At 38.8% G+C, this 26,089-nt stretch overlaps 1 protein-coding gene across 2 annotated transcripts; it reads left to right on the top strand.

The window, feature by feature from the left end:
* The first annotated feature begins 1,705 nt into the window (after positions 1–1,705).
* LOC113070689 (2-oxoglutarate dehydrogenase, mitochondrial-like) lies at positions 1,706–24,961 on the top strand. Of its 2 annotated transcripts, none has more exons than XM_026244080.1 (22): positions 1,706–2,121; positions 8,172–8,360; positions 13,069–13,171; positions 17,680–17,795; positions 17,994–18,148; positions 18,403–18,549; positions 18,667–18,757; positions 18,867–19,046; positions 20,890–21,018; positions 21,103–21,282; positions 21,379–21,531; positions 21,621–21,723; positions 22,226–22,354; positions 22,443–22,593; positions 23,116–23,243; positions 23,331–23,509; positions 23,602–23,673; positions 23,786–23,911; positions 24,006–24,078; positions 24,318–24,481; positions 24,570–24,724; positions 24,818–24,961. In XM_026244080.1, exons 1-22 carry the CDS (start codon positions 1,897–1,899, stop codon positions 24,936–24,938), a joined length of 3,069 nt encoding a protein of 1,022 aa, XP_026099865.1. In that variant the 5' UTR covers positions 1,706–1,896; the 3' UTR covers positions 24,939–24,961. The 2 variants fall into 2 exon arrangements, with proteins under 2 accessions (XP_026099865.1, XP_026099866.1); XM_026244081.1 differs by lacking the exon at positions 13,069–13,171 and adding an exon at positions 12,667–12,760.
* Positions 24,962–26,089: the final 1,128 nt, after the last annotated feature.

Below are 26,089 nucleotides of genomic sequence, written 5' to 3'. Positions count from 1 at the left end.
ACGTAATTACGTTCTAATTGAGAACTGTTGAATCAATTTGAAAGGTTCTTTGAAAATAACGGTTCAAAAGAACCGATTCGCTGGAATGAGTTTGATTTCACTGCAAGTAAAAATGCCGTGCGAAATATAGCAGTGACGTCGGAGGCGGCTGACGTTCTCCGTGACGGAAGTCTGGTTCTTTTCTGTCACTCACTCAGCGGACTCCGGTGCACAACCAGTCCACAAAGACAGTTCACAAGTAAGTGTTCGTCCTTCTTCTTCCATTGTGTACACACTTCCGACCGACGTTAAATGCATGTTTGATTGCCATGTCGGTAAATTACCCAACGATGAGACTCGTTTCATACTTATAATTCAAATTAGCATAGCAGCTTGTTCTTGTTTGGTGTGACAGAAAGTTACCTGATATCTTATGACAAGTAGGTGTTTATGTTAAGTGTCAGCCCGTTAGTTAAAGAATAGTAAACTGTCCTGACATGCCTGAACCGACCTTAAATTAGCTCATTATTGTTGCTAGCTCAAGGTGTCGCGGTTCACAAAAAGAAACCGTTGGGTATTGTGTCTTTTTTACTGAAACCGATACGTCGAACAGTCCATTTAAATTAATAAGATTTATGTTAAGTATTCGGCGGTAAGCGTGGGCTGCTTATATTTCTATAAGACCCTTGTTTAGGGAAAGGACGTTATGATTGACATTCCGAGTCTACGTTAGCTTTCCACTTGGCATGTCCGGTGGGCGGGGTTAGGAGTCTCCAGCCAATCAGCGCTCTGAATATCTGCAGTGGGCGGGTCCTGTGGGTGGAACGTGGACGCAAGGTCAAAACACAGGCGTGTGGAGGGAGAGAAGGGTCCTGTAATATGGTTTAAATGTTATTAATGTTATTCACAGGAGTTTTCTACACTCCTGGTGATAAATGTTATAAATTAGGCTACATATCATGTGATAAAGGATGCTTTTAACTCTGTGTTGTATAATCTGTAGTATGTTTTAGGGTGATTTCAAATTAAACTCATTCCTTCATGTGCATTAGTATTGATGTAATACTGAACCTCTCTTGTTGCAAATGTTCAAGAATCAAAAGTCATCATGACCGCATTACATCACTTATCTGAATTATGCTGGTGTAGATCGGGAAAGCGGATCATATCAATTGGAGGAAAAATAAATTCCAAGTTCACTCAGTTTCTTTCATCATTCAACAAACACTTTGCATAGTTATCGTTTTTGTGTGACTCGATGTCAGTCAGTCCAGCCAAAACCATTGTGACACAATTTGTATTCCACAGTTACTTTGTATATTTAAGAACCACCAAGCCTTTTACAGTTTACAAGGTATTTAATTATTTTCCTCAACAATATGATTCCTTTGGAGCTCATGGTCTTTATCGGGAGCTCGACTAGCTCTTTGACCTTTGTCTGTTCTCTGGAAGCAGCCATTATGTCACGTAAAGCACAGAATTGCACAAACAGATATGAAATGAGATTACATTCTGAGCCGTATGAAGATGTTTTATTTTGATGATTTAAGATCCCAGCCTACTGTTGTACCTGATTATAACTGTTTGTGTTGATTTTGCACTAAAAATCTCAGTGTCCTCCTATCCATCTAATCTATTTGTCTCTTAAATGTTGAGATCAAATTTATTTCAATGCACCTCTGACTTGTCTGTTCCTTTTTTTTTTCTTTTCTTTTTTTCTCTCCAGAGTACAAACTACAGATAGGATTAAACGGTCAAGGGCTTTTGGGACTATCTATTCTTCCCCAGCAAATTGAAACGCATTTTCCGTTTGAGCTTAAGAAGAAGAAGAAGGAGGTGACACTTCTCTTTTCTGTTGTGGCACTGGGTACATCCAGGAACTATTGAGTGTGGGTGGTGCTTGTTCAAAAGACTGCGATGCACCGCTTAAGGACTTGTGTGGCACGGCTCCGGCCGATCACGGCCTCACAAACTGCTAAACATCTGTCACAGCAGAGGCCAGCAGCCACCCCTAGGACGTTTCAGCCATTCAGGTGCTACACGGCACCGGTTGCCGCAGAGCCGTTTCTGAACGGAACCAGCTCTAACTATGTCGAGGAGATGTACTATGCATGGTTGGAGAATCCCAAGAGTGTGCACAAGGTAAGAGGCAGAGGACGTGCAGGTGCATTATGGGAAGAAGGAAAGAAGAGACCTCTCTTCTGTGGTGCCAATGGCTGAAACCTTCCAGCTGTTTACAGACAATCATTATGGGTTTTTCTTTTTTCCTCAGCATTATTGATGTTTTATTATTACTGATGAGATCATAGACAGTGGCTGCATTCACACTAATGCACAGGTCTGTTTCTTCATATCAGATGTTTTGTCCTGTTCTGAAAACATAACTGTGTTTACGTCAATTTTGTTGTATAAAAGTAGGCCTGTTACAATCAATATATAGATTTATCGCATAATGTGTACATGACCTCAATCATTTTTGATCGTGCAATATATTGCCCATTATATTTACGTAAAAATTTAGTCACCATGTTTTTGCATTCCACTTGCGTCTGTGTCTTTTGCAGGTTCTCGTTAAATTTCCATGATCTAAATACACACTCAATACACAAAGTAAGAATTAAAAGTTTGTCATCATTTGAAAGTGTGTAAGCCGCCTTGCATTATTATGCTGGTATATAATCTATAATCATAATATTCAGTGGTATGAAATGGTCTTAAAATGGCAATAATATAGTTTATAGCAATTATTTCCGGGGCAATGTATTGCACAACAAAAAGTTGTTGTCATGACAGGTCTACATAAAATTATTCAGAGATTCAAGTGTATTTAACCACAGTTGCGTATGATGTCAGTAGGCTATAATCGATGCAGAATCGTGCACATCCTTGTCATGATGCATCAATGCAACAATTAATTTAAACCCTTCTAATAGCTCAACTCCGTTGTCAGTCCCTAACAAAAAGTCTTGGGCTTCTTGTCATAATTTAAAAAACTATCCCAATACAAATATACAGTAAACTTCGGTCTGTCTGCAGTATGTGTAAGTTCACATTGCTGGAATCCCTGTAGTATTTTTAGAGCAGTCATGAGAGTGTGACGGCTCCAGGACACGGTGACACATGGTATCTTTGTGACCTTTAGTTATAATACCTTCACAGTTCAAATGTAAGTACAAAGTCCTAGGGATGCACCAATATGAACATTTTGGCTGATACGATAATTCTTTATATATATCTAAATCCAAATTTTTCTATACTTTTTGAGAGCCTGATTACAAAAAAAGTCTCACCATTAAACACTTCAACAGAAATCAGACATAACAGCCTTCCAAGTGAATAAAATAATGCAAACAAGTCACTGGTCAATATTATGAAAATAAGTGGTGGTTGTTATTATTAATAATATATCAATGATTTTGAAAAAGTATCTTTAATTAATAGATAGCATTGTTTCAAAAAGCAGCATTTCTGTTTAAGCTGTGTGCACTGTTGCTGAAGAGCTGAATGAACACCGTTAAACTGAAGTGCTTTGTTAGCTGGTTAATTATGTTATATGAGAATCCAATATTTATACAACATAAATGTAATATTAAAACTTATATATGCACGAAAAGACACAAATGCATTAAACTTGAACTAAGTTACATGTTAGTCAGAGGTGTAACTCGACGTGCTCTTCTTCCTCTAAAAAAAGGGGCTGAAATTCACATGAATACACTGAATTCACAACTTTTCATACGGTACTATTCTCTTTATAATGTTATGCTTATGACTGTCATCAGGCTGAAAGCTGCTGTTCATGGTTTTTACAGAACATTTATAGACTAGTTAATAATAGTCTACTGGTGTTTCACCTTCAGTCATTTTCAATTTGAATTACCTTGAAAGTTGTAATATGTTTATATTGTATAAATATCTCATAAATCTCCTCTCTGATGCATTTCCTTGAGTTAATTAAGCTGCCAGCAAAGCGCTTCAGTTTACCGGTGTTCATTCAGCTCTTCAGCCCAAGCGCAGTGCACAACATTAATAACTAGTATTAATAGATTCACGATTCATAGATTAATTCATTCAAGATTAATAGGTTTTCGATTTGATTCAAGAAAGATTTTTAGAATTTATAATGATTTGATTCACAATTAAATTCGATGGCTAGAGAACCATAGGTTAGAAAAAAAAATGCTATGACATGGCATACATAAAAATGTATGTAAGCCAAGATTTAAAAAAATAACTTTAAGAGTATTATGTCATAAAACTGAATTAATGGAGATCAGTTTATAACTAATCGTACACTTAACAAGCACATTTAGAGAACATACTGATGCATTGTGTTCCCTTCAATTTATTCTTAGAATTTTAATTAAAGCCTTACATTTCCATTTTAAGAAACATGCAGAAACCATGTATATATGGCTGCATTTACACCAAGCGACAACATTCCGATCTCTCTTGAAACCGACACATACGTGATTTAAACTGCAATTCATCGACTGGCCACTGACTGGGTCCAAAAAGCAGTCGTTACCCTAGACCCAAAGCCCCTGTTTCCCATAGACCCAAAGAAATCTAGGTTTTATTTTATTTATTTATTTATTTATTGCTCACATCTTACACAGATCGGAACTGGTTGCACACAAAAATCTGCATGAGATTGGATTATTTTATTTTATTTTTTTTTTTTTGCATCCAAACTGTGTTGCTTGTGGTTTTAAATCAGAAACATATCCAATATCTGGACATCTGACCTACGTCTAAAGACACACATCCGATTCTCCTCAGAACTTCAAGTCATCACAATGTGAGGGTGACACGTTTGTTCTTAAAGACTGCATTTAAATGCTGGTGTGCTGTATGACCTCATATTTTATTGAGGTTGGGAACGTGTATGTAAGGAAGTGTACAACATTCAGGAGCTGGTTTTCCAACACGTTCCCATTATTTTTATAAATTAGGGTGACCATATGAGCCATTTTCCCAGGACGCGTCCTTGCCAGGATTTTTATATTGCCTAAAATATCCTGATTTTGGCTGTTTGTGCTGTGCAGTTCGATCATTATATGACATTCATAAGAGCTGTAGAGAGCAGAGCAGACGCCTCCTTATGCATTCAAATCACATCTTGGTACTTTGGTGTCATACAATGATCGGTGCGCAGCGATGCCCTTAAATTTGATTGAATGAACAAACACCAAACATGTACGTGTATTTGCATTGCATTGCTTTCGTCACTTTTGGCTGAATGTCACGACACTTTAATCATTCTCTGTAAATCTCACCTTCTCACATGCCATGATTGGTTGATTATGTAACATACCTGCTTGTTATTGGTCAAACTACTTTGGATGTTTTAGGCAATATACAAATCCTGGCAAGGACGCGTCCTGGGAAAATGGCTCATATGGTCACCTTATAAATACAGTAGCTTCGCTACTAAAAGCTCAATTACATTTCTCAGCAATGAGGTGATAACTTTGCTGTTTAAACCAACAAGCTTCACTATATCGCTCATGCACTCTCTCTCTCTCTCTCTCTCTCTCTCTCGCTCTCTCTCTCTTTCTCAATTCAAAATAACATGAAAATTACTGTTATTTTCTGGTCTTTATCCATTCAGTCAGATTTTGTGCCATGACAGCCGTTGGCCATTCTGGCAAATAATAATCGCCACTCAACATGAATTATATAAATAATTTTAACAGCAGCCCATTCAAAACCTGAGGGTCTACCATGTGCATAGTAGAGTTATCACTGACAGTCATTTTGGGTGTGAATTAATGTAAACACAGATATCAGATACCAGTCGCATCAAAAGTGAATGTAAACATGCAGGCCAAAAATCGGATATAGTAAAAAAATCGGATCTGTGCATTAAGATTTGCAGTGTAAACACAGCCTACGTTAACTGGACCAGGGCTGCATTTCTCAAAACCATTGTGAGTTAAATTGAACATAGAGACACCAATGGTGGCAAGATATACTTGGGCTTCCAAATATGATGACCAGGTCTCTTGGCCCATCTAGAATCAGGCATTCACTCAGGGTCTGAAGGTTTGGTAAAGGTTTTTTATATATATATATATATATATATATATATATATATAGGACTACATCCTTGATCTAAGTTTTATTAAAAGCCGTCTTGTCCAATAATTGTCCAGATCTATTAATTCCTGAAATTGATACCTGACAAATGGAAATCAAACTGGTTTATTTAACATGCATGTCTAAGAGACCAAAAACAAATATAAATAAGATGTAATATCACAGCCTGTACTGCAAACTGTGTTGAAGATACGCGTCAAAGACAGGCAACACAAACCTGATTCATTATTTGAAACAATATCGCTCATTAGATCATGCAGAAACAAAGAAATTCAACCTCTATAAATGCATTTATTTTAAGGCAAAATGTCAAGTGTTTGTCATGTTCTGACCAAAAAGAGTAGTTTAAAAACAAAGTTAACAATGTGGGTTCTACAACTTTCACTTAGGAGCAAAATTCTGCCTTTAAATTTGAAAGAAATGAAGATTTGAAATTCCTCGTGATAATAATCTGTATCGAATATCACTGGCATCCATTTTATATACCTTTTCAAAAGGCTCCAACACCATCATTATTGAACATTATGAGTATTATGTGTAAATGTACACGCATGCTTTGAGAGAGACCAGTGTTTATATGAATGTTAATGCACTGTAAAGCTCCAGCTCATTTATGATCAATCAATCAATCAGGCAAAGTACCACAATCCCTGAACATCTTCTTTAACTTCACATTATATTGGTGAAGCATTAAAAACACAAAGTAGCATTAACGGTCTCTATCCTAATTGTGAGGATCAGTTTAATTATTAAAAAATGCCTTAAAATATTGTATTAAGTGTTAATTCAGCTGATTCCAGTTTTCTGGGAGAGCAACATGATTTAAAGTCTGTAACATCCATTCTTCTCTGTAGCACAAATGTTGCTGGATGAGTTGTCCCTGAGCTAAAAGGGTTAGCTCACCCAAAAATGAAGTGTCTCACACAGTTCCGGGGGATGGATGAAAGCCTCCTGTAGCAAATCGATGCGTGTTTGTAAGAAAAATTTAATTATAATTTAACCATTTAATTTAATGACACTGTGGAACAGTTTAGGGCTTTGCACGTACGATTTCTAAATCGCTTTATAGCACGATTTTCTGCCGCCCGACCTCCCGCAGTATGCTATCCAATCCAATCAGAATGCAGTGCGACTAAATGGAGTGTGAGAACAGAACAGACTGGGCATATGCCTACGTAACACCAGGTTCACAAGCTCTGTCTATGATGTGTAGTTTTTCCGAGCCCATGTTAATGGATCGGAGTGTTTACACTGCACACGGTAAAAGATGTGATCAGAAAAGGTTAGAAATAGGAAAATGCAAAAATAATTAATAATAATAATAATAATAAGTAAATAATCTAGCACATGAGCATAGAGAGAGTTGTGAATGCACGTGATGCAATTTGAACGAGAGGAGGAGACATGTTTTAAGTGTGCTCCTGGCGAGAGCAGCGTGTATCTGATCATGCGTGTCTGGTTTTTTGACAAAGCAAAGGAAATCTGCGTGCGAGCGGAGAGATTCATGCTCTTGCATTATTTAAATGTGCTTTCTGCTTCTGCACCGCATACACATACTGTATATACACTGCAGATGGTGTGAAGCTGTATAATGTATAACAAATCTATTTCAACACCTGAGGCACCAATACAATGAGGATTAATTTACTATTATTATTATTATTATTATTATTATTATTATTATAAATTGGTTTTTTTGCCATATGTCTAGACATTTTGTCACATCTTTACTTCGTGATTATTCTGACTTATATCCATTCTAGAGACATGTTACAACTTTTTGATAAAGCTTTAATTGGTTTTCTTTTGAAAATATGTTTCAAATTCATACTGAATGAATTTGACTGTAAAGCATGTCTGTGTGTGTCAAAATCGTGATTAAAATCGCAAAACTGATCAAATAAATCGCGATAGTTTTTTTTGGGTCCATATCGCACAGCCCTGTTAAAGGATTCTTACCTGCTTTATTAGTTGTTGCTTAAAATGATTTTAGTAGTGTCATATCCAGTTGAGTATGTTTTTATCTATTGATTGCAGCTTAAGTCTCTACCTAAAGAGACTAAATCCTGGCTCTTTTTTTTGTTCTCCAGTCTTGGGACATTTTCTTCAGGAATGCTAATGCTGGTGCCCCCCCGGGTACAGCCTACCAGAGTCCTCCTCCAATGGGAGTGAGTCTGGCCGGGCTCCCTCAGGCCCAGTCTCTGGTGGGGGCTCAGCCTAAAGTGGAGAAACTGGTGGAAGACCATCTGGCAGTCCAGTCCCTCATCAGGGCCTATCAGGTACAAATGCTGATTGAAAAAAAAAAAACCTGTGAAGTTTAGGGTTATGACGGTTGCGTGACAACTGCGTCACCGCGGTTGTCTACTGCCACCAGTGGTAGTAAATGTGACGTCACACACTCTATAGCAAGCGTAATACAAAGTTTTGTATACAAGTGTAATAACAGTAATAGTTGCAAATTCTATGGTAAGTCTATGGTAATTCACAAATTACCTCAAACACCATACCATACACAGCATTTCATTTAGATTGGCAGGTTTTAGTGCAGGAAAATAGTTTATGCATTCAGCAAATTAATTTAGTGTTGGGCGATGGACCTTATTGGGAAACCAAATACTGCATCGCCGATCTGGAGCCATCTCCGTTTATGTCACCCATCAGCGTTTGCACAAGTTCCCGTGATCGCAAACGCCTGGCTGGTCAGGTTTGGTGTGGCTTTCTTCAAACTGGCCAAAAACAAATGAGACATAAAAATAAACCGGACGCAACACCGCCGCGTTCCAACAGGTTTAGTCTGACTAGTGTCTACACAGGACATCTGAATGCTGTGTCAGTACCTCACAGACCGGACAGGGGATTTATCATATCGTGTCATGCTGTATCCAGTGTAGCATCACTGATTATAATGAGTATTTTGTCACACTGCATCGCTCGCGTTTAATTTATATATATATATATATATATATATATATATATATTAGGGGTGTAACGTTTCACAAAATGCACGGTTCGGTTCGATACGATACACTGATGTCACGGTTCGGTTCGGTATGGTTCGGTACATTTTAGATACAGCAAAATGTAAAAATATCTAAACTTTTCAGAATGCCGCAAGCGCACCGCGGGTCATGTGACAAGAACTAACCAATCAGCTTCATCCTTTCCCGTAACAACGTTGAAAGCTCAGCCAAGATGAAGGAACAGCTGATCATAGTTGTATATGGATTGCAATTTTGAAATAAATTTAGTAGCAGAACTAGCCTACTGCAAGCGATTTTTAGAGCTGCAAATCCATTTATCCTTTGCTGAAATTTCCGCATCTTCATGGAGAGAGCACGTCATTGTTGCTTAGCAAAGGCAGTCGCCTCAGGGGCGCTTCTGCCCGAGCGCTTTGGAAAGGAAGAGAAAGACGTGCCTAGCGTTTTCCACGCGTTTTAGGCGCGATATGTGAACGGCCCCTAAGGCGCACGCTCACTCAGTATGCGCTGAAGGCTCGTTGCAAAATGTCTAATGCATTTAACAGACCAGAAATAGAAGATCCTCCAATAACCAACAGGTCTGGTGTTTGGGTGTGCTTTGGATTCCCTGTAAGCTATAATGGTGATGATAGAATGAATGGTAAATAGTAAGGTCTCATATCCGTGGCTATGATGTAAATGTAACGTAAATGTACCAATCGCCGCGGTGATGTCTTTTGCCCTGTTTGAGTCAGTTGGAAATGTCTGTCTAAATGCTGCGGGGATAGTTTGTTGCGTGTATGTTTCTCCTTTTTTTTCGTCTTTTCCCAGATGCTGACACAATAAGGTGATGTCGGCGTAAATGAGTTGACACGTTTCAAGTATTCCCGCTGGTGTTTTGTTTTTTGTTTTTTTATTCCCGCTGGTGTTACCCTATTGTCATGTAGCAGATGCGACATACCGTTGTTTTTTTATCCACCACTCTCTTGCCATCCCCATTATAGCTTACAGGGAATCCAAAGTGCAACCAAACACCAGACCTGTTGGTTATTGGAGGATCTTCTATTTCTGGTCTGTTAAACGCATTGGCTATTTTGCATTGAGCCTTCAGCGCGTACGGAGTGAGCGTGCGCCTGACTGAGTAGCCTAACATAAACATATAAGTTGGTGTTTTTTTTCTTCTTCGGGGGTGTCAGGGGCGTTGCCTGTTACGTCGTTTGGGTTATTGGGCTACCTTGTTGAACGCATATCATTATATTTCACTTTTTTTTTTTTTCAAATATAATTAATTAGTCCAACGAACCGTTCGGTACATAATGCGTACCGAACCGAAAGCCTTGTACTGAACGGTTCAATACGAATACGCGTATCGTTACACCCCTAAAATATATATATACATATTTTCAGTTGTTTCACACTTTTTTGTTATGTATATAATTCCATATATAATTCCACATGTGTTAATTCATAGTTTTGATGCTTTCAGTGTGAATCTACAATTTTCATAGTCATGAAAATAAAGAAAACTCTTTGAATGAGAAGGTGTGTCCAAACTTTTGGTCTGTACTGTATATATATATATATATATATATATATATATATATATTAGGGGTGTAACGATACGCGTATTCGTATTGAACCGTTCGGTACGAGGCTTTCGGTTCGGTACGCGGTACGCACTATGTACCGAACGGTTCGTTGGACTAATTCATTATATTTGGAAAAAAAATTGTGAAATATAATGATATGCGTTCAACAAGGTAGCCCAATAACCCAAACGACGTAACAGGCAACGCCCCTGACACTCCCGAAGAAGAAAAAAAACACCAACTTATATGTTTATGTTAGGCTACTCAGTCAGGCGCTCGCTCGCTCAGTACGCGCTGAAGGCTCGTTTCAATGCGTTTAACAGACCAGAAATAGAAGATCCTCCGATAACCAACAGGTCTGGTGTTTGGGTGCACTTTACCAATCGATCGGGGCATCCAAACAAACACGGAAATCAAAATGGACTAGTACTGTACTGTGTCGGAATTTCCTGAGCAGTACGATACAATTAACAGGCCTGCACGTTACTAGAGAGAAGAACTGTTATAAATTTAACGTATGCACGGGCAGTTTTGAAAACTCCACCTACTTTGCTCTTGGCATAGTGCAGCCCGAATCGCGTTGTATCTGAAGGGCAACGCATACTGCGTCCTGTGTGAAAGACCCTTTGGCCATTTTCCAACGAGCCTTCAGCGCGTACTGAGTGAGCGAGTAATTCCTGCTTTGTTCCAAAAAACGTAAGCCCTATAGAGAACCAATTGAGTAAAAACACACTCAATATAAAGAGTTATAGAGTTCCATATAAAGAGTTACATCTTTGTATTTGTTCATAACTACTACAACAATATAACATGTTCATTTTTTTTATAAGGAGCTGTTTTTGTTTATACAGTATGCTGCTAAGAAAACACCATAGAATATGGGTAAAGAATAGCTCCATCATTGTTCAATCTAAAAAATCAAAAAACATACTTCGTTAGTTTTAATAAATAAAACATTTTTTAAAAATCAAGGAAATTTATCTGCCAATTTTTTTCTTTTTGCTGTATCTAAAACGTACCGAACCGTACCGAACCGAACCGTGACACCAGTGAATCGTATCGAACCGAACCGTGAATTTTGTGAACCGTTACACCCCTAATATATATATATACACACAATATATTAGCAACACCGCGACCGCGCCATCGGCAGTTGTTGGTGGTAAAAATCAGCCACCGTCACAGCCCTAGTGAGGTTCTTTAAAAATACTGGCTTAAAAGTGATATTTCAGTGCTACCTTTGAGTTGCATTGTGAAGGTAAGTGATCCATGTTCATTTTGTAAAAAAAAATAAAAAGATGCTTTTTGAGGTTACAGGAGAACATCCACTAAGCAGATAGCAGAGGTCGACCAGTATTGGAGTTTGCCGACAGCTAAAGTGAAAAATCTGGCTGATAATTGATTCATTTAGTCGATAGCTTCTAATATAAGTGATATGAATGAAAACTTTCATTTACTTTTCAGTTAAAAAGTTATTTAATGCTGAACTTTATTAAACAATTAACATTGATACATGAGAATGTTTTGAAAAAAACAAAAATCACAATGACAATTTTCTTTTTAAATCATATGGAGTCATAATGCAGCTTGAATTATAACTGTCATATATATTTGAATTTTCAATGCTGAATTTAGAGAAATGGTGAACCGTTTCCATCTTGGACTTTGATTTAATACACATTGGCCACGGTGGAACACGGATAAATTAAACAACAACAGCAGCAGCAACAACAACAAAAAAAAAAGATCTGATTCTGCAACTACCTCGGTTGATTTTCCCGATAACCAGTAGTTCCATAAAGCAAATAAATGGTTTCATAAAGGTGGTGATTAATTGGTAAATGAGATATTGGTCGATCTCTAGCAGATAGTCCCATTTGATTTAAGAACTCAAATTGTGTAATACCTCATTTTGGTTGCATAGTTTTACTGTACATCTCACGTTTGTGATACTGTGAAAGATTGGGCTTGATTTCACAGTCATGGTATCTGCTTGGTGGACTCCTCATGTCTTGTGACTGCTGTTGCCTTGTTTCCAGGTAATGGGGCATCACAATGCAAACCTTGACCCACTTGGCATCAGTTGTGTAAATTTTGACGAGTCCCCAGTAGCTACTGGGTTCCAGCATGTTGGTGAGAAATGTTTTCTGTCCCACACAGCTCAACAGACCACCATTAATGAGCCTGTTTTGTGTGATTGCCCTTCCCTTTATCTATCCCCATTTCTCTCAATTCCTCTTTCCCCTGTTTTTAAACCCCCTCTGCACACGACACTTCATTTCATCTTCAATCACACCTCCTATATCATCTCAACTTTCTTGTTCTCTTGCTGCTCTGCACATCCTCTTCTGTGCCCTCTTCCTCCCCTCTTCGATATCTTTCCCTTCTGGGTGGTTTTGCACTCGGCTCCCATTTGTGGGGGGACCTCTTGTCTTCTGTAGATACGTGGTCACCATGTGGCTCAGCTGGACCCTCTGGGGATTATGGATACTGATCTGGATTCATGCATTCCCAATGACATTATTACATCATCGGATAAACTGGGTGAGGAATTGTGAATGTCCACCAAACCTTGGTTAGGACTTGGTTAGGATGTTAAACTGCTTTCCATGACCATTGGTTATTGAATGTCAGCTCCAACTTTATAATTTATTCACTATGATGGGGTATTGTGTTAAATTGATGATTGAAGAAACGTGTCTGGGCAACTTTACTGGAAAGAATTTTAGGGCTTTTTTATTTTATTTTTTTGTGATTCTGGGTTTGCGTTGATGAAGGCCAGCATCACTGTATTTGGCCTCTACAAAAGGGCAATGTTCTTTGCTAGACCAGTCTGTAGAGATTGGCTTGCTTATATGATCTGACCTTACAGTTACAAGCACACACTTTCTATTTGCTGCACATTGTTTGCTTATATTCTGCTGAAGAGCTTACCCTTGAAGAGGTTGTTTGTTTCCAGATTCCTTGTCATTGTTCATTTGTACCTGTATCCATCATGGACCAACACTATATGATGCAAAACTCTCATAAGAGCTATCAGTGGTCTAATGACTAGGGCTGGGTATCGAGCTCGATATTCTTTAGGCACTGACCAGGTTGCCTCGATACCATCCATTATTGAAATATGTCTTGTCGTTTGGTACCAAATTTCAATACCTAAGGGTTTAATCTCGTCAACATCAGTTAGTCAGTAAATGTGCAGCATGCTTTATGTTCCTACATCAAGTGCTGGTGATTGGCTCTGATGAGGCCTCCAGGAAAAACACTAGTTTATGCCGATTCCACCCAGAGACGTGTAGCGTCCCAATCCCTGTCGATGTAAAGCTACACTAACACTAATGCATTTTTCATTTTGAAATAGCATTTTAAAATAAATGATCCTCATTCATACTGGCATTTCAGAAAAATTCCACACTACTCGACCAAAAATTCTTGTTACTTGACCATTCATGCACACTGTAGAATCATGCTACATAAGACAATTCATAAGATTTACACTCCGCTTTTACTCGAAACTCACTTAAAACCACCATTGAATGTTTGTAATAACTTCCGATCGTGATCTAATGAGGATTTTAGTCATGAAATGTTTCTGAAAGAGGCCATTAGTATGAAAATATCCAGAATCTCATGAAAATCACATGCAAATAATAAACTGTCTAATCACATATATTAGCTTCATGTTTTTCTGTGTTTCTTATTTACAGAACTAAACGTGGAAGTGTCGTTGATGTTCGTCGTAGAAGACCGGTTATAAATGCTAAATATCATTGGCATATGAACATATGAACAGAAAACAGTGCTGGAAGCAGCAAATTCTCATCAGTAAATCAGTGGAAAATGAATAGAAATTATGAGCTGTTTTAAAATGGAACGCACTAGTTTTAAACGTAGCCTAAAAGATATGGAGACTGTAAACTATTTGAACTTTATTAAAACTATTTGCACTGATTTACTGTGTTTAATGTGATTTGTAAAAGTCCTGAAAATTTGCAGGTGTCATTCTAGAACTTTCGGTTCTAGAGTGCAGTAGCGGTGGGCGATCTGACGATTTTATATAGTGGTCGATCTTGTGTCTACAAAAAAAAGTCCCTCTAGGTCTGATCGTCAGGATCCTCATCATAAACACGGCCCTTTTTGTCTTACATGAAAAGATGAGAAAGGAAACGCACATGTACAGTATTTTTGCTTAGAGACAACAGCCTAATAAATACGCTGCCTGTCATTAATGTTAATCAAAGAATGAAAAAGAATCATTCACTGATCTTGACTGAATACATTTAATAACTTTAATTGATGAATCTTTATTTTATTTATAAAAAGAAAACTATGCAGTGTTTTTAAAATTTTAATTGAAGTTTCTGTACCTGAAATTTTGTTTAGTTGTATATATTAAGGATATTGCTAATTGATTTACTTATTGTTTACTTTTCTTTAACACTTAATATTTGAAATGGATGTGAATCTAGTTGTTTTTGCTATGGTATTTTTTTAAAGCACAGGCAAAATTCCTCTTGCAGTGTTTTAAGGCTGCTGAGTTTTACTCATGTTATTCAGCTGCAACAGAATGCTTTGTAAAAAGACAGAATACATGTTTGACATCTAAATGTTTGACTTACTTAAAAAAAAAAAAAAAAAAAAAAGTGTATATATATATATATATATATTTTTTTTTTTATCTTATTGGAATCGAAACTAGGAATCGATAAAATTGAAACGATACCCAACTTTAACTGTGACCCATCTGTATCAGTTATAAGTGAAATAACGTAAACACATTTCCTATTTATTATTATAAACAAAGAAAAGGCAAACATCAAGTAATCATCAGCCTTTAAATTCTAAACAACTCTGAATATTTCTAATGAGCCGTAAAAGATCAGGTCATAAAAAATGCTGTTGAAAGATCGTAGGATACACACGCATTTAAAAAAAGAAGTATTATTGGGATGGGATGTGAACATTGTGATTGTAGTGATGAATGCTTCTGCTCAAGGGCTGGCTTTTTTGGGGAGGTTATTTTAATGTAGAATACATTTTGGTGGCTTTGCTGTTCACTAGCTTCAGATGAGGTGAAGGAAGCTTTATGTGGGAGTTAATAAAGGCTACGTGTATCCTCTTGTAATGTCCCCCAAACACACACACACACACACACACCCTTCTGTATATTCACACATCCAGACACACACACAAACACACTAGAAACATACTCTCACTCTCTCTCCCGATGCCCCGTCTGTCTTGCTCTCATTAGCGCTGTCTTTAACACACTCTGATCTACTATAGGTCAGTCTCTGTCTTTAACACACCCGCTCATATGCCTCCAGGTGCATGGCTGACTCTTTTTGCACTCCTTGCCAAACATCCAAAATGATCAACACAGACCGGTTTGTTGCCATGTGTGCTGACCTGTCAGTATCTCTTTACAGCCGAATGCATCGCATGTCGTTGTAGGTACTGAATGAACAGCAGTAAATACTCATTTTCCATCCATTTATGAAATTGTTGCCAAATATATGAAGTGTTTCAGAGAAACTGTAGGCAGTTTAATACTCAAAGACTACACATCTGCCAAGCTGTTAACCCGCATGTTGTGGTATCTGAAATCGTAGTGCTGCTGTGGATTATAGAGAATCTGTCTGAAGCCTGCGTTCACAAGCTTTGGGAGTGTGAATGTGTGCAGTTCAGTGGTGAATCTAACACCGAAATGTCCAGCTCATCTTCCATCTAAAATCAGAAACAACTGAACACCCCTTTTTTTATATAAGTGTTTTTTTAAGAAATGGGGGCCTTAAATTCTCAAAACATTTTATTTATTATATAATTATTATTATTTATTATTTGAAATGTGACCTGGACATGTTGACAGGTTTTGTGAGATCAGTGTTTATTGAAATGTATGTATTTATTTGTTTTATTGAAATATTATATTTTGTAAATATTTACTAAGCAATGTTTCATAGATCATCCCTGTTTAAGGATTTAAGGATTTTGGTTCAGTTTTTGGCCTGTTATTTTTTCTAGATTTCATTTTTAATGGTTAAATTTAAATTGTAGAAATCTGAAATCATGAATCTTATACAGACAGATACTAGTTCAAATTACATGGTTAAAGCAGTAGTCTATACTTCGATGACTGTTTCTCTTTTTATTTCTTTATTGATTTTTAGAGGCCTAGGAAACATAATCATGAAATTGTTAATACAGATGTTGATGTTTATTTACACACACATCAGAGCTGTACTTTGTGTCATAATATATGTACTTTAGTGTACACAGTATAACTGTATATGAAATAGTAAATCTTTCAGTTTTTGACTTGAGCTGCTGAATTAATAATAAACAAATATATTAAATTAGTCTCATTATACTACTAAATGGGCTCTTCACTGTTCAATACATTAATTGCAGCTCGCAATCCAAAGCTGCTCATTTACATATTAAGTTCAGGATGAATTTAATGCAACAATTATATATAGGGTTATTAACACCAATATTACTGACTATGATTATGCTGTTAACCCACTTAATCCTTTTCTTTTTTTTGCCCCACACCCCAACTCTCAACTATTTTAAACCACCCATCTTTTTTCTTCATTCTTTTTCTCATTCTTTCTCCTTTTCCATCCATTTACACTTCTTACTTCTTTTCATATTTTGTTCGCTTTGCTGTAACTATTATTTAACATTGATCATGCTGTTTGCTGGTGCTTTTTGTGGTCTACTTCCATATCACTCCAATCCACCGTGTTTCTGGTTGTGCATGTCATCCTCACATTTACTTCATTCATCCCCCAACTAACTCACACATGCTTGTTGTTGTGTTTTTTTTCTCTCTCCCTGTCTGTCTTTTTATTTTATTCTGTCATTTATATCTCCCCCTTCTCACTCTGGATTGTTTTCTCTTCCTTTTACTTTGTCACTTTCATTTCTCCTCTATCCATGGGCATCTATGCTGGCCTTCTTTTCTGTTTCTTCTCCCTGTTCCCCTCCCTCTCGCCCTGTCCTTCTTCTCTGGGTTGGGTTGGACGTGTTGTGTGTTTGGCTCTCAGGTTTCTACGGGCTGGAAGAGTCTGATCTGGATAAAGTGTTCCACTTGCCCACCACTACCTTCATCGGGGGCAATGAGAGCGCTCTGCCCCTCAGGGAGATCATCCGCCGCTTAGAGGTGAGTGAGGACGCTAATAATAATTTAGCCTCGGGTCTGTCTGAATGTTTCTATCACTCAGTGTCCTAGGAAGACTACCACGATGCAGTGGTTCTCAACCAGGGGCCTGGAGCCCACTGGGGCCCCAGAAACTGATGATTAACTAACATTGTTGTTAAGTGGTTGGGTACTTTATTGGGTGTTTTTTTTGTTTCTCAGATGGCATATTGCCAGCATATAGGGGTTGAGTTCATGTTCATCAATGACCTGGACCAGTGTCAGTGGATCAGACAGAAGTTTGAGAGGCCTGGAGTGATGCAGTTCAGCCTGGAGGAGAAGAGGACACTGCTGGCTCGCATGGTCCGCTCCACCAGGTACACACAAAAACTCACACAGAGGCCACATGCGAAGGTATATACCTTCATAAAACATTTTCTTCAAAAACATCTGAATGTTTCTGTCAGTCTGAACGGACACATTACCAACAGTTTGTTCAAAACATTTCACTTGGTGTGTCTGGTGTAATGCATTTCCCAAAACTGGGAATGTTTAAATGGATATTTTCTTCTTGAAACCCTTTTTAGGTGTTTCCTGGATCTCTGTAATCTGTGTGTGCTGATTTCTGCAGGTTTGAGGAGTTCCTGCAGAGGAAATGGTCCTCTGAGAAGCGCTTTGGGCTGGAGGGATGTGAGAGTCTGATCCCAGCGCTCAAAACCATCATCGATAAATCCAGCGATAAGGGAGTAGACACGGTCATCATGGGAATGCCTCACAGGTAGAAGAAGAAATTAAAATGTGGAAAGCAGATGAGCATAAAGGAGTGGAAACAGATATTACCGTGACGTATGGTATCAGATAGAAACTCTCTTGCTCTTTCTGTCTGTCTCTGTAGAGGCCGTCTGAACGTGCTTGCCAATGTGATCCGTAAGGAGCTGGAGCAAATTTTCTGTCAGTTTGACTCTAAACTGGAAGCTGCTGATGAGGTCAGTGACGTTCTGTGTCTGTGTGCACTTTTTGGATCCTTGTGAAACGAATCATCAGTACAGACATAGGAACCAGTGCAATTGATGAAATGTGTCTGAACCTCTACAGGGTACAGGAGATGTCAAGTACCACTTGGGCATGTACCACAGGAGGATAAACCGTGTGACTGACAGGAATATTACTTTGTCATTGATGGCCAACCCTTCCCATCTGGAAGCGGTGAACCCGGTGGTGCAGGGCAAGACTAAAGCAGAGCAGTTCTACTGCGGAGACACAGAAGGAAATCGGGTGAGACATAAAGAGCATCAAACTTGGGCTGTGCTGGTGTTATTATACACACTACCAATCAAAGAAATGGGGTTAAGATTTTTTTTTTTTTCAAAGCTGCATTTTTTTTTTTTTTTTAGCAAAAGTACAGTAAAACACTATTATATAATATTTTTGACAATTTAAAATAATGTTTTGTATTTTAATGTATTTTAAACTGTAATTTATCCCTGTGATGTAAATCTGTATTTTCAGCATCATTCCTCCAGTCTTCAGTGTCACATGATCCTTCAGAAATCATTCTGATATGCAGATTTGCTGCTCAAGAAACCTTTTATTTTATTATCAATGTTAAGACCAGTTGTTGTTATTTTATTTTTGTGGAAACCATGATCCTTTTTTCAGGGTTCTTTGGTGAATATAAAGTTTAAAAGAACAGAATTTATTTTCAGATATTAATCTGTTCTAACATTATGAATAGCTTTACTGTCTTCACTTTGGATCAATTTAATGCATCACTACTGAATAAAAGTTTTGATTTCAAGAAAAAAATCTCACTGACCACCAACTTTTTTGGGGGTCTAGTTCTCATGAGAGCACCTGAAGGTTTGGTTTGGTGTTCACACTGCACATAGTGTAGTGTGACCCATTAAAGCGGTCATATGATGTAGCTAAAAATAATTTTGGATAATGCAATATGTTTAAGTGGTTTAAGGTTCAAAAAAAAGTTTCATTATTGTTTCTCCTCTGTGCCCAGTCTTTTTTTTTTAAATCTGACAATTTTTACAAAGCTCACCGGTCTGAAAAGGTGCTCTGATTGGCCAGCTGTCCAGTGCGTTGTGATTGGCTGAATACCTCAAACGTGTGACAGAAATGTTACGCCCCATACCATACTGTGATACAATAAAACCCATTATAAACCAGGCATTTGTTGCATCCAGTGGGGACATAATTTCTGATTATAATGACTTCTACTGTCTTATAATATCACACCTAGTAAATATAAAACCATCTCTGTATTTGTGATTTGAGAAAGGACACACTACTCTACACTGCTCAAACGATTCTCATACTTCAGGACTGTGAATCAGAAGGGCAAGACTGTTCTTGCAAAGTTACAATTGCCCCACTTTATAGAAACAGCCTTTGACGCAATGTATGCTACTCTCCCAGGAAACATTCCTCCATAAAATGCACTGCACACATCTGAATATTTTGGTTGAACTGTTGTGGATCAGTGAATGAAATGACTCTGAACACAACAGCACATAACTTCTATTCATGCTTTCAGTTCGAATGGAAATATTATACAGTATTAGAGTTAGTTGATCTAAAAAAGTGAGCTGTCAGCCATGTCGGTACAAAATGAGTGGTCTGAACTTATTTACCCAGCACTTTTTTTTTATTATTTTGGTTGCACCTGCGCACCACTTATGTGCACCCCTGTTCCTCACAATACTGCATTAATATTTTGGTCCTTGTGTAGTTAATGAAGCGGGCCATCTAAATGAGTTTTAAAAAATGATATTTTTCCTCTGACGCTCACTTAAAATTAATAATTTAAAAACACCTAAATTGAATAATTCAAATAACATGTAACACTGTTAAATGTATTCTTTAGCCAATCTCAAAATGAATCCAATTTTCATACTGTGCAAAATATCAACAATATTGGTTATAAACAAAACTCTTTGGACTTTATTTCATCATTTATGTGTCATAACATGACCAGTGACATGCTGTCACATGTGGCTTATATGTATATGTGAGAATTTAATATCGGTGCATCCCTAGTGTCTTTAAGATGTATTTTAAATAACTAACAGCTTTTAAATGTTCTTTCCCATGTGTGTTTTTGTTTCAGGTGATGTCCATTTTGATCCATGGTGATGCTGCTTTTGCAGGTCAGGGCATTGTCTATGAAACCTTCCATCTGAGCGATCTGCCGTCCTACACTACACATGGCACTGTGCACGTGGTGGTCAACAACCAGGTACACGAGCACAAACACCCACAAACAAACCCATGCATGCACAACAATACATGCTAACACATCCCCTCTGCACGTCCTTCTCAGATCGGCTTCACCACAGATCCTCGTATGGCGCGCTCCTCTCCGTATCCTACTGATGTTGCCCGTGTGGTCAATGCCCCCATATTCCACGTCAACGCAGATGATCCCGAAGCTGTGGTGTACGTGTGCAACGTGGCCGCAGAGTGGAGAGCCACCTTCCACAAAGATGTGGTGGTGGACCTGGTGTGTGATGGTGTTTTGCATCTTTTATAAACGCGTTATTCGGACTTATTGTTCTAGTTCATGACATCAATCAGGCATACGACTTCTTTCCTTTAGGTATGTTACCGCCGTAATGGCCACAACGAGATGGATGAGCCGATGTTCACCCAGCCACTGATGTACAAACAGATCAAGAAGCAGAAGGGAGTTCTGCAGAAATATGCAGAGAAGCTCATCGCCGAAGGTGCCGTCTCACTACAGGAGTATGAGGTCAGACGCTCCTGCCCAGAACCAATCAGCTGCCTTGTATCTTCAGCTAGTCTTTCTGAAGTGTTTTGACCTGTTTCTTGTTTCCACAGGAAGAGTTTTCCAAGTATGACAAAATCTGTGAGGAAGCTTATGCTCGCTCTAAGGATGAGAAGATCCTCCACATCAAGCACTGGCTGGACTCCCCCTGGCCAGGTGTGTGATATTATTGAATTACATCCTTGAATTATGACCCAAATTGTTGAAGAAATACTGTCAGACTTGAAAGGTACGTCCACAGGCAGACAATGGATCTTTCATTGCATATTTCATACATATTGGATATATGGATTTAATGTTTCAATGACAAATCTTTTCCTCCATATTGTGATGTATATCCAAACTAAAAAGAAAGAATGTAGGACGGAGACTTGGTTCTGTGCATCGTTTGATGTTTGGATGTGGGTGTTGCGCTCAAAATTGGTGGAAGCAGTTGAGCCTGAGTTTGCAAGGGTTTTGTTTAAACCAACTCAATGATTGGAGAAGACATGCATACGTGACCAAAAATTTTTTTTTATTTTTTTGCATGATTTTGACAATTGCAGTATGTGCCAGACTTTATATTGTGAGGTCAAAACCTCTGACTAAGCAATACTGATTTAAAAATGCTTCATGTGTTTCTAGATCTAATAACACAGACATTGTGTTTGGTGTGCAGGTTTTTTCACTCTGGATGGTCAGCCCAAGAGTATGAGCTGCCCATCCACTGGTCTGCCAGAGGAGGAGCTGTCCCACATCGGACAAGTGGCGTCATCAGTACCCGTGGAGGACTTCAAAATTCATGGAGGTGCACTAGATCTAAAAAAATAGTACATAAATATGCACACATTTCATGCATTCTGTTACAATAATACTCGTCTTCCCTTCATGTGCAGGTCTGAGTCGTATTCTGAAGGGCCGTGCTGACATGATCAAGAACAGGACCGTGGACTGGGCTCTGGGAGAGTACATGGCCTTTGGCTCTCTGCTCAAGGAGGGCATCCATGTGCGTCTCAGCGGCCAAGATGTGGAGAGAGGAACCTTCAGGTACAAACATATAATCATTATCATATATTATGAATCTACCATGTTTTCCGGACTATAAGTCGCACTTTTTTTTCATAGTTTGGCTGGTCCTGCGACTTTAGTCAGGTGTGACTTATCAAAATTAATTTGACATGAACCAAGAGAAATGAACCAAGACAAAACATTACCGTCTACAGCCGCGAGAGGGCGCTCTATGCTGCTCAGTTCTCCTGTAGTCTACACTGAAGACATAGAGCGCCCTCTCGTGGCTGTAGACGGTAATGTTTTCTATTGGTTCTTGGTTCTGAATAAATGCAGCTTATAGTCCAGTGCGACGTGTCATGATGTATTTTGGACTGAAGCGACTTATACTCAGGTGAGACTTATAGTCCGAAAAATATGGTAAATGTAGCTGGGTAGTAATGTCTGCACATTTCTGTGTGATAGACCATTTTTATATAAGCGACCCTTTCAAAGGCAGCATTAGTTTGGATCTTAGGCTGGTGTAAGAGGTCACTGACCTGTTGTTTGCTTTATTTGCAGTCACCGTCACCATGTTCTCCATGACCAGAACGTAGACAAGAGGATCTGCATTCCCATGAACCACGTGTCCCCTAACCAAGCCCCGTACACTGTCTGCAACAGCTCTCTGTCGGAATACGGAGTACTAGGTATTCAGACGCTTACGCTGAAATGAAAGGAAGAGCACGCTCATAGACACTTTCATGTTTTCTTTCATTCTGTGTGGTTTTCTTTAGGTTTTGAGTTGGGCTTTGCTATGGCCAATCCCAATGCTCTGGTTCTGTGGGAGGCCCAGTTTGGAGACTTCCATAACACGGCTCAGTGTATAATTGACCAGTTCATCTGCCCTGGCCAAGCTAAATGGGTTCGCCAGAACGGCATTGTCTTACTGCTGCCACATGGCATGGAGGGCATGGTAAGGCTATTATTACCCACAATTCTCTCTACACACTACTCCGTGTACTGGCTGTAAATGAGATGATTTGGATTTATTTTGTTCCTTCACAGGGTCCCGAGCACTCCTCTGCCCGTCCAGAGCGCTTCCTGCAGATGTGCAATGATGACCCGGACTTTAGTCCTGTAAGACTGTCTGCCTTATGTCTCTAAACATGAATACGGTGTTGTTACAAACAAAGATTTCATAGTCTTTCACCAGAATGAATACATCAATGTACTTTTATTTTGCCTGCAGAAAGCCACTGATGACTTTGAGGTGCGTCAGCTGTATGACTGCAACTGGATCGTCGTAAACTGTTCAAATCCCGCCAACTATTTCCATGTAATAAGGAGGCAGATCCTTCTTCCCTTCAGGAAACCCGTGAGTTCAGCTGTCTGAGAGTATCTGGACATTCACGGATCTGTCAAGTGCATTATTGGCAATCCAACTGATTTATTCATTTTCTTGTTGTTAGCTTATTGTCTTCACTCCCAAGTCTCTGCTGCGTCATCCGGAGGCCAAGTCTAACTTTGACCAGATGCTACCAGGTCAGAAACTGTTTGTTTGTTGCTGTGTTTCAGAGGGAATATTTATTTATTTAAATATTTTAAAGCGTTTCACATTTTACAGAACAAACAGCGGGGTTTAATCCACTGTTAAAAAACACAATGCAAGGAAGTAACACTAATTCAACACGGAGTACACAATGAATGATTTCATAGCAGCAATAAAACTTGCATAAAACATCATGTGAATAAACGACTCTATCTAATGTGTGTCTCTTCAGGCACTCATTTCCAGCGTGTGATCCCAGATGATGGACCGGTCACTCAAAACCCCTCAGAGGTGAAGCGCATCGTCTTCTGTACAGGAAAGGTCTATTACGAGCTCACGCGTGAACGCAAAGCACGCAGCATGGAGGACTCTGTGGCGATCACTCGCATTGAGCAGGTACCGCCGTCTTCAGCAGAACAGCAGCAGTGCTTGCTTTCTCTCATTGTTGTGTGATGATCTGATTCTCTCTCTTGCTCCTCCCCAGCTCTCTCCTTTCCCGTTCGACCTGGTGAAGGCTGAGACTGAGAAATATCCCAATGCTGACCTGGTCTGGTGTCAAGAGGAGCATAAGAACCAGGGATACTACGACTACGTCAAGCCCCGCATGCGCACCACCATCAACCGTGCCAAGCCTGTCTGGTAATCTCTCGTCTTCTCCTGTAGAGCCGTGACACTCCAGGTGCTCTGTTTTTTTTTTTTGCCAGTCCTCACTCTCTTTCGTTCTGGGTGCAGGTATGCCGGACGTGATCCTGTCGCCGCCCCGGCCACAGGAAACAAGAACACCCATCTTCTGGAGCTGAAGCGTTTCCTCGACACTGCCTTCAACCTGGACGCCTTCAAAGACCACGTCTAAACCTGTCCTTCAGTCCACAAAGACGACGAAAACTCAGAAACACCCATTCAACCCGCAACCAAATACACTAAGAATAACGATACAGTTTATCCAATGTGTTCAGGTTTGCAAAACACTCTCAGTCCTAGATCCACTCTCTCCTGCATCAATTCACTATTATTATTATTTGTATTCTTTTAGTTAATAATGTTAATTTCAAGCCTTCGTCACCACTGTTGCCCAGTTCAACAGCACCAAATGATAAACCATATGCATTTATCTTGCTTCAGCAGAAATAACAGCACAAATAGACCTCTTATATATTTTCAACCACAGCACAGCTCCAATCCTGTTAAAAACGTCCTTGGACCGTAATCGGCATCAATAGCCTCACAAAATTAAGAGACATTTCCCTAAGCTTTCGTGTAGGGTTGTTGGTGTCCCTATTCTCAATGGCTCTATGGCTTTAATTTGAATGTTTTTGTTTTCTTTTGTTTTTCTTTATTAATAATTGTGGGCTGAATTCAGAATTAGGGAGAAATTTGGCACATACATTTACAATGTCTCATTTGTAGCCAAGATTGTGGTAAAAACGACACTTTATCTGTACCTTTGCACTGTTTTCTGGTAAGAAGAAAAAGCAGTTCTCCGGCGTGAATGTTGCAGTTGTATGATTATATTTATGTAAAAATGACTTTGTATTCAGAGGAGGAAAGACTTGGTGTCAAAATCAGGACTGTGGACATTTTTGTCACACCTTTACCTGTATGTGCCTCTTCTGGTTCTGTACCATTGTCTGTAGATGGCATTGTATACTCACTTCAGAATCCCTTCAGAACTCAAATCATCATTTGCCATCTGATAATGCATGCCATGCAGCCCAACCCAGCAGCAGGAACATTTAATATGGCAAGCAAGACAGAATTACACCTGTTTGTGGTCACTCTTTTAAATAGAAACTGATGACCTCTTTTTGGCTTTTTCAAAGAGAGAGCAAATAATTGTATTTATTTCGTTTTTTTTTTTTTTTTTTTTTTTTGAGGATTAAGATTCTGTCCTCATAACGGTTAAGCTTCATACAATAAACTCATTAACTTCTCAAATGTTTCAATTTGTTCATTTATTATTCGTTTGAGAAACTGGATTGTGTCTGATTATGCAGAATGACACAA

The sequence above is a fragment of the Carassius auratus genome, unplaced genomic scaffold (assembly GCF_003368295.1).
Source record: "Carassius auratus strain Wakin unplaced genomic scaffold, ASM336829v1 scaf_tig00005214, whole genome shotgun sequence".
In the NCBI taxonomy this organism is placed as follows: domain Eukaryota; kingdom Metazoa; phylum Chordata; class Actinopteri; order Cypriniformes; family Cyprinidae; genus Carassius; species Carassius auratus.
Note: the sequence above shows the minus strand (reverse complement) of the source record. Positions and strands in the feature narration are given on the sequence as shown.

Bases quoted from the DNA above. Each gene is read 5' to 3' on its own strand.
- LOC113070689 (XM_026244080.1), top strand. From the start codon at position 1,897: ATGCACCGCTTAAGGACTTGTGTGGCACGGCTCCGGCCGATCACGGCC. The intron at 2,122-8,171 runs GTAAGAGGCAGA...TTTGTTCTCCAG, and splicing joins ATCCCAAGAGTGTGCACAAG to TCTTGGGACATTTTCTTCAG. The intron at 21,283-21,378 runs GTGTGTGATGGT...TCTTTCCTTTAG, and splicing joins AAGATGTGGTGGTGGACCTG to GTATGTTACCGCCGTAATGG.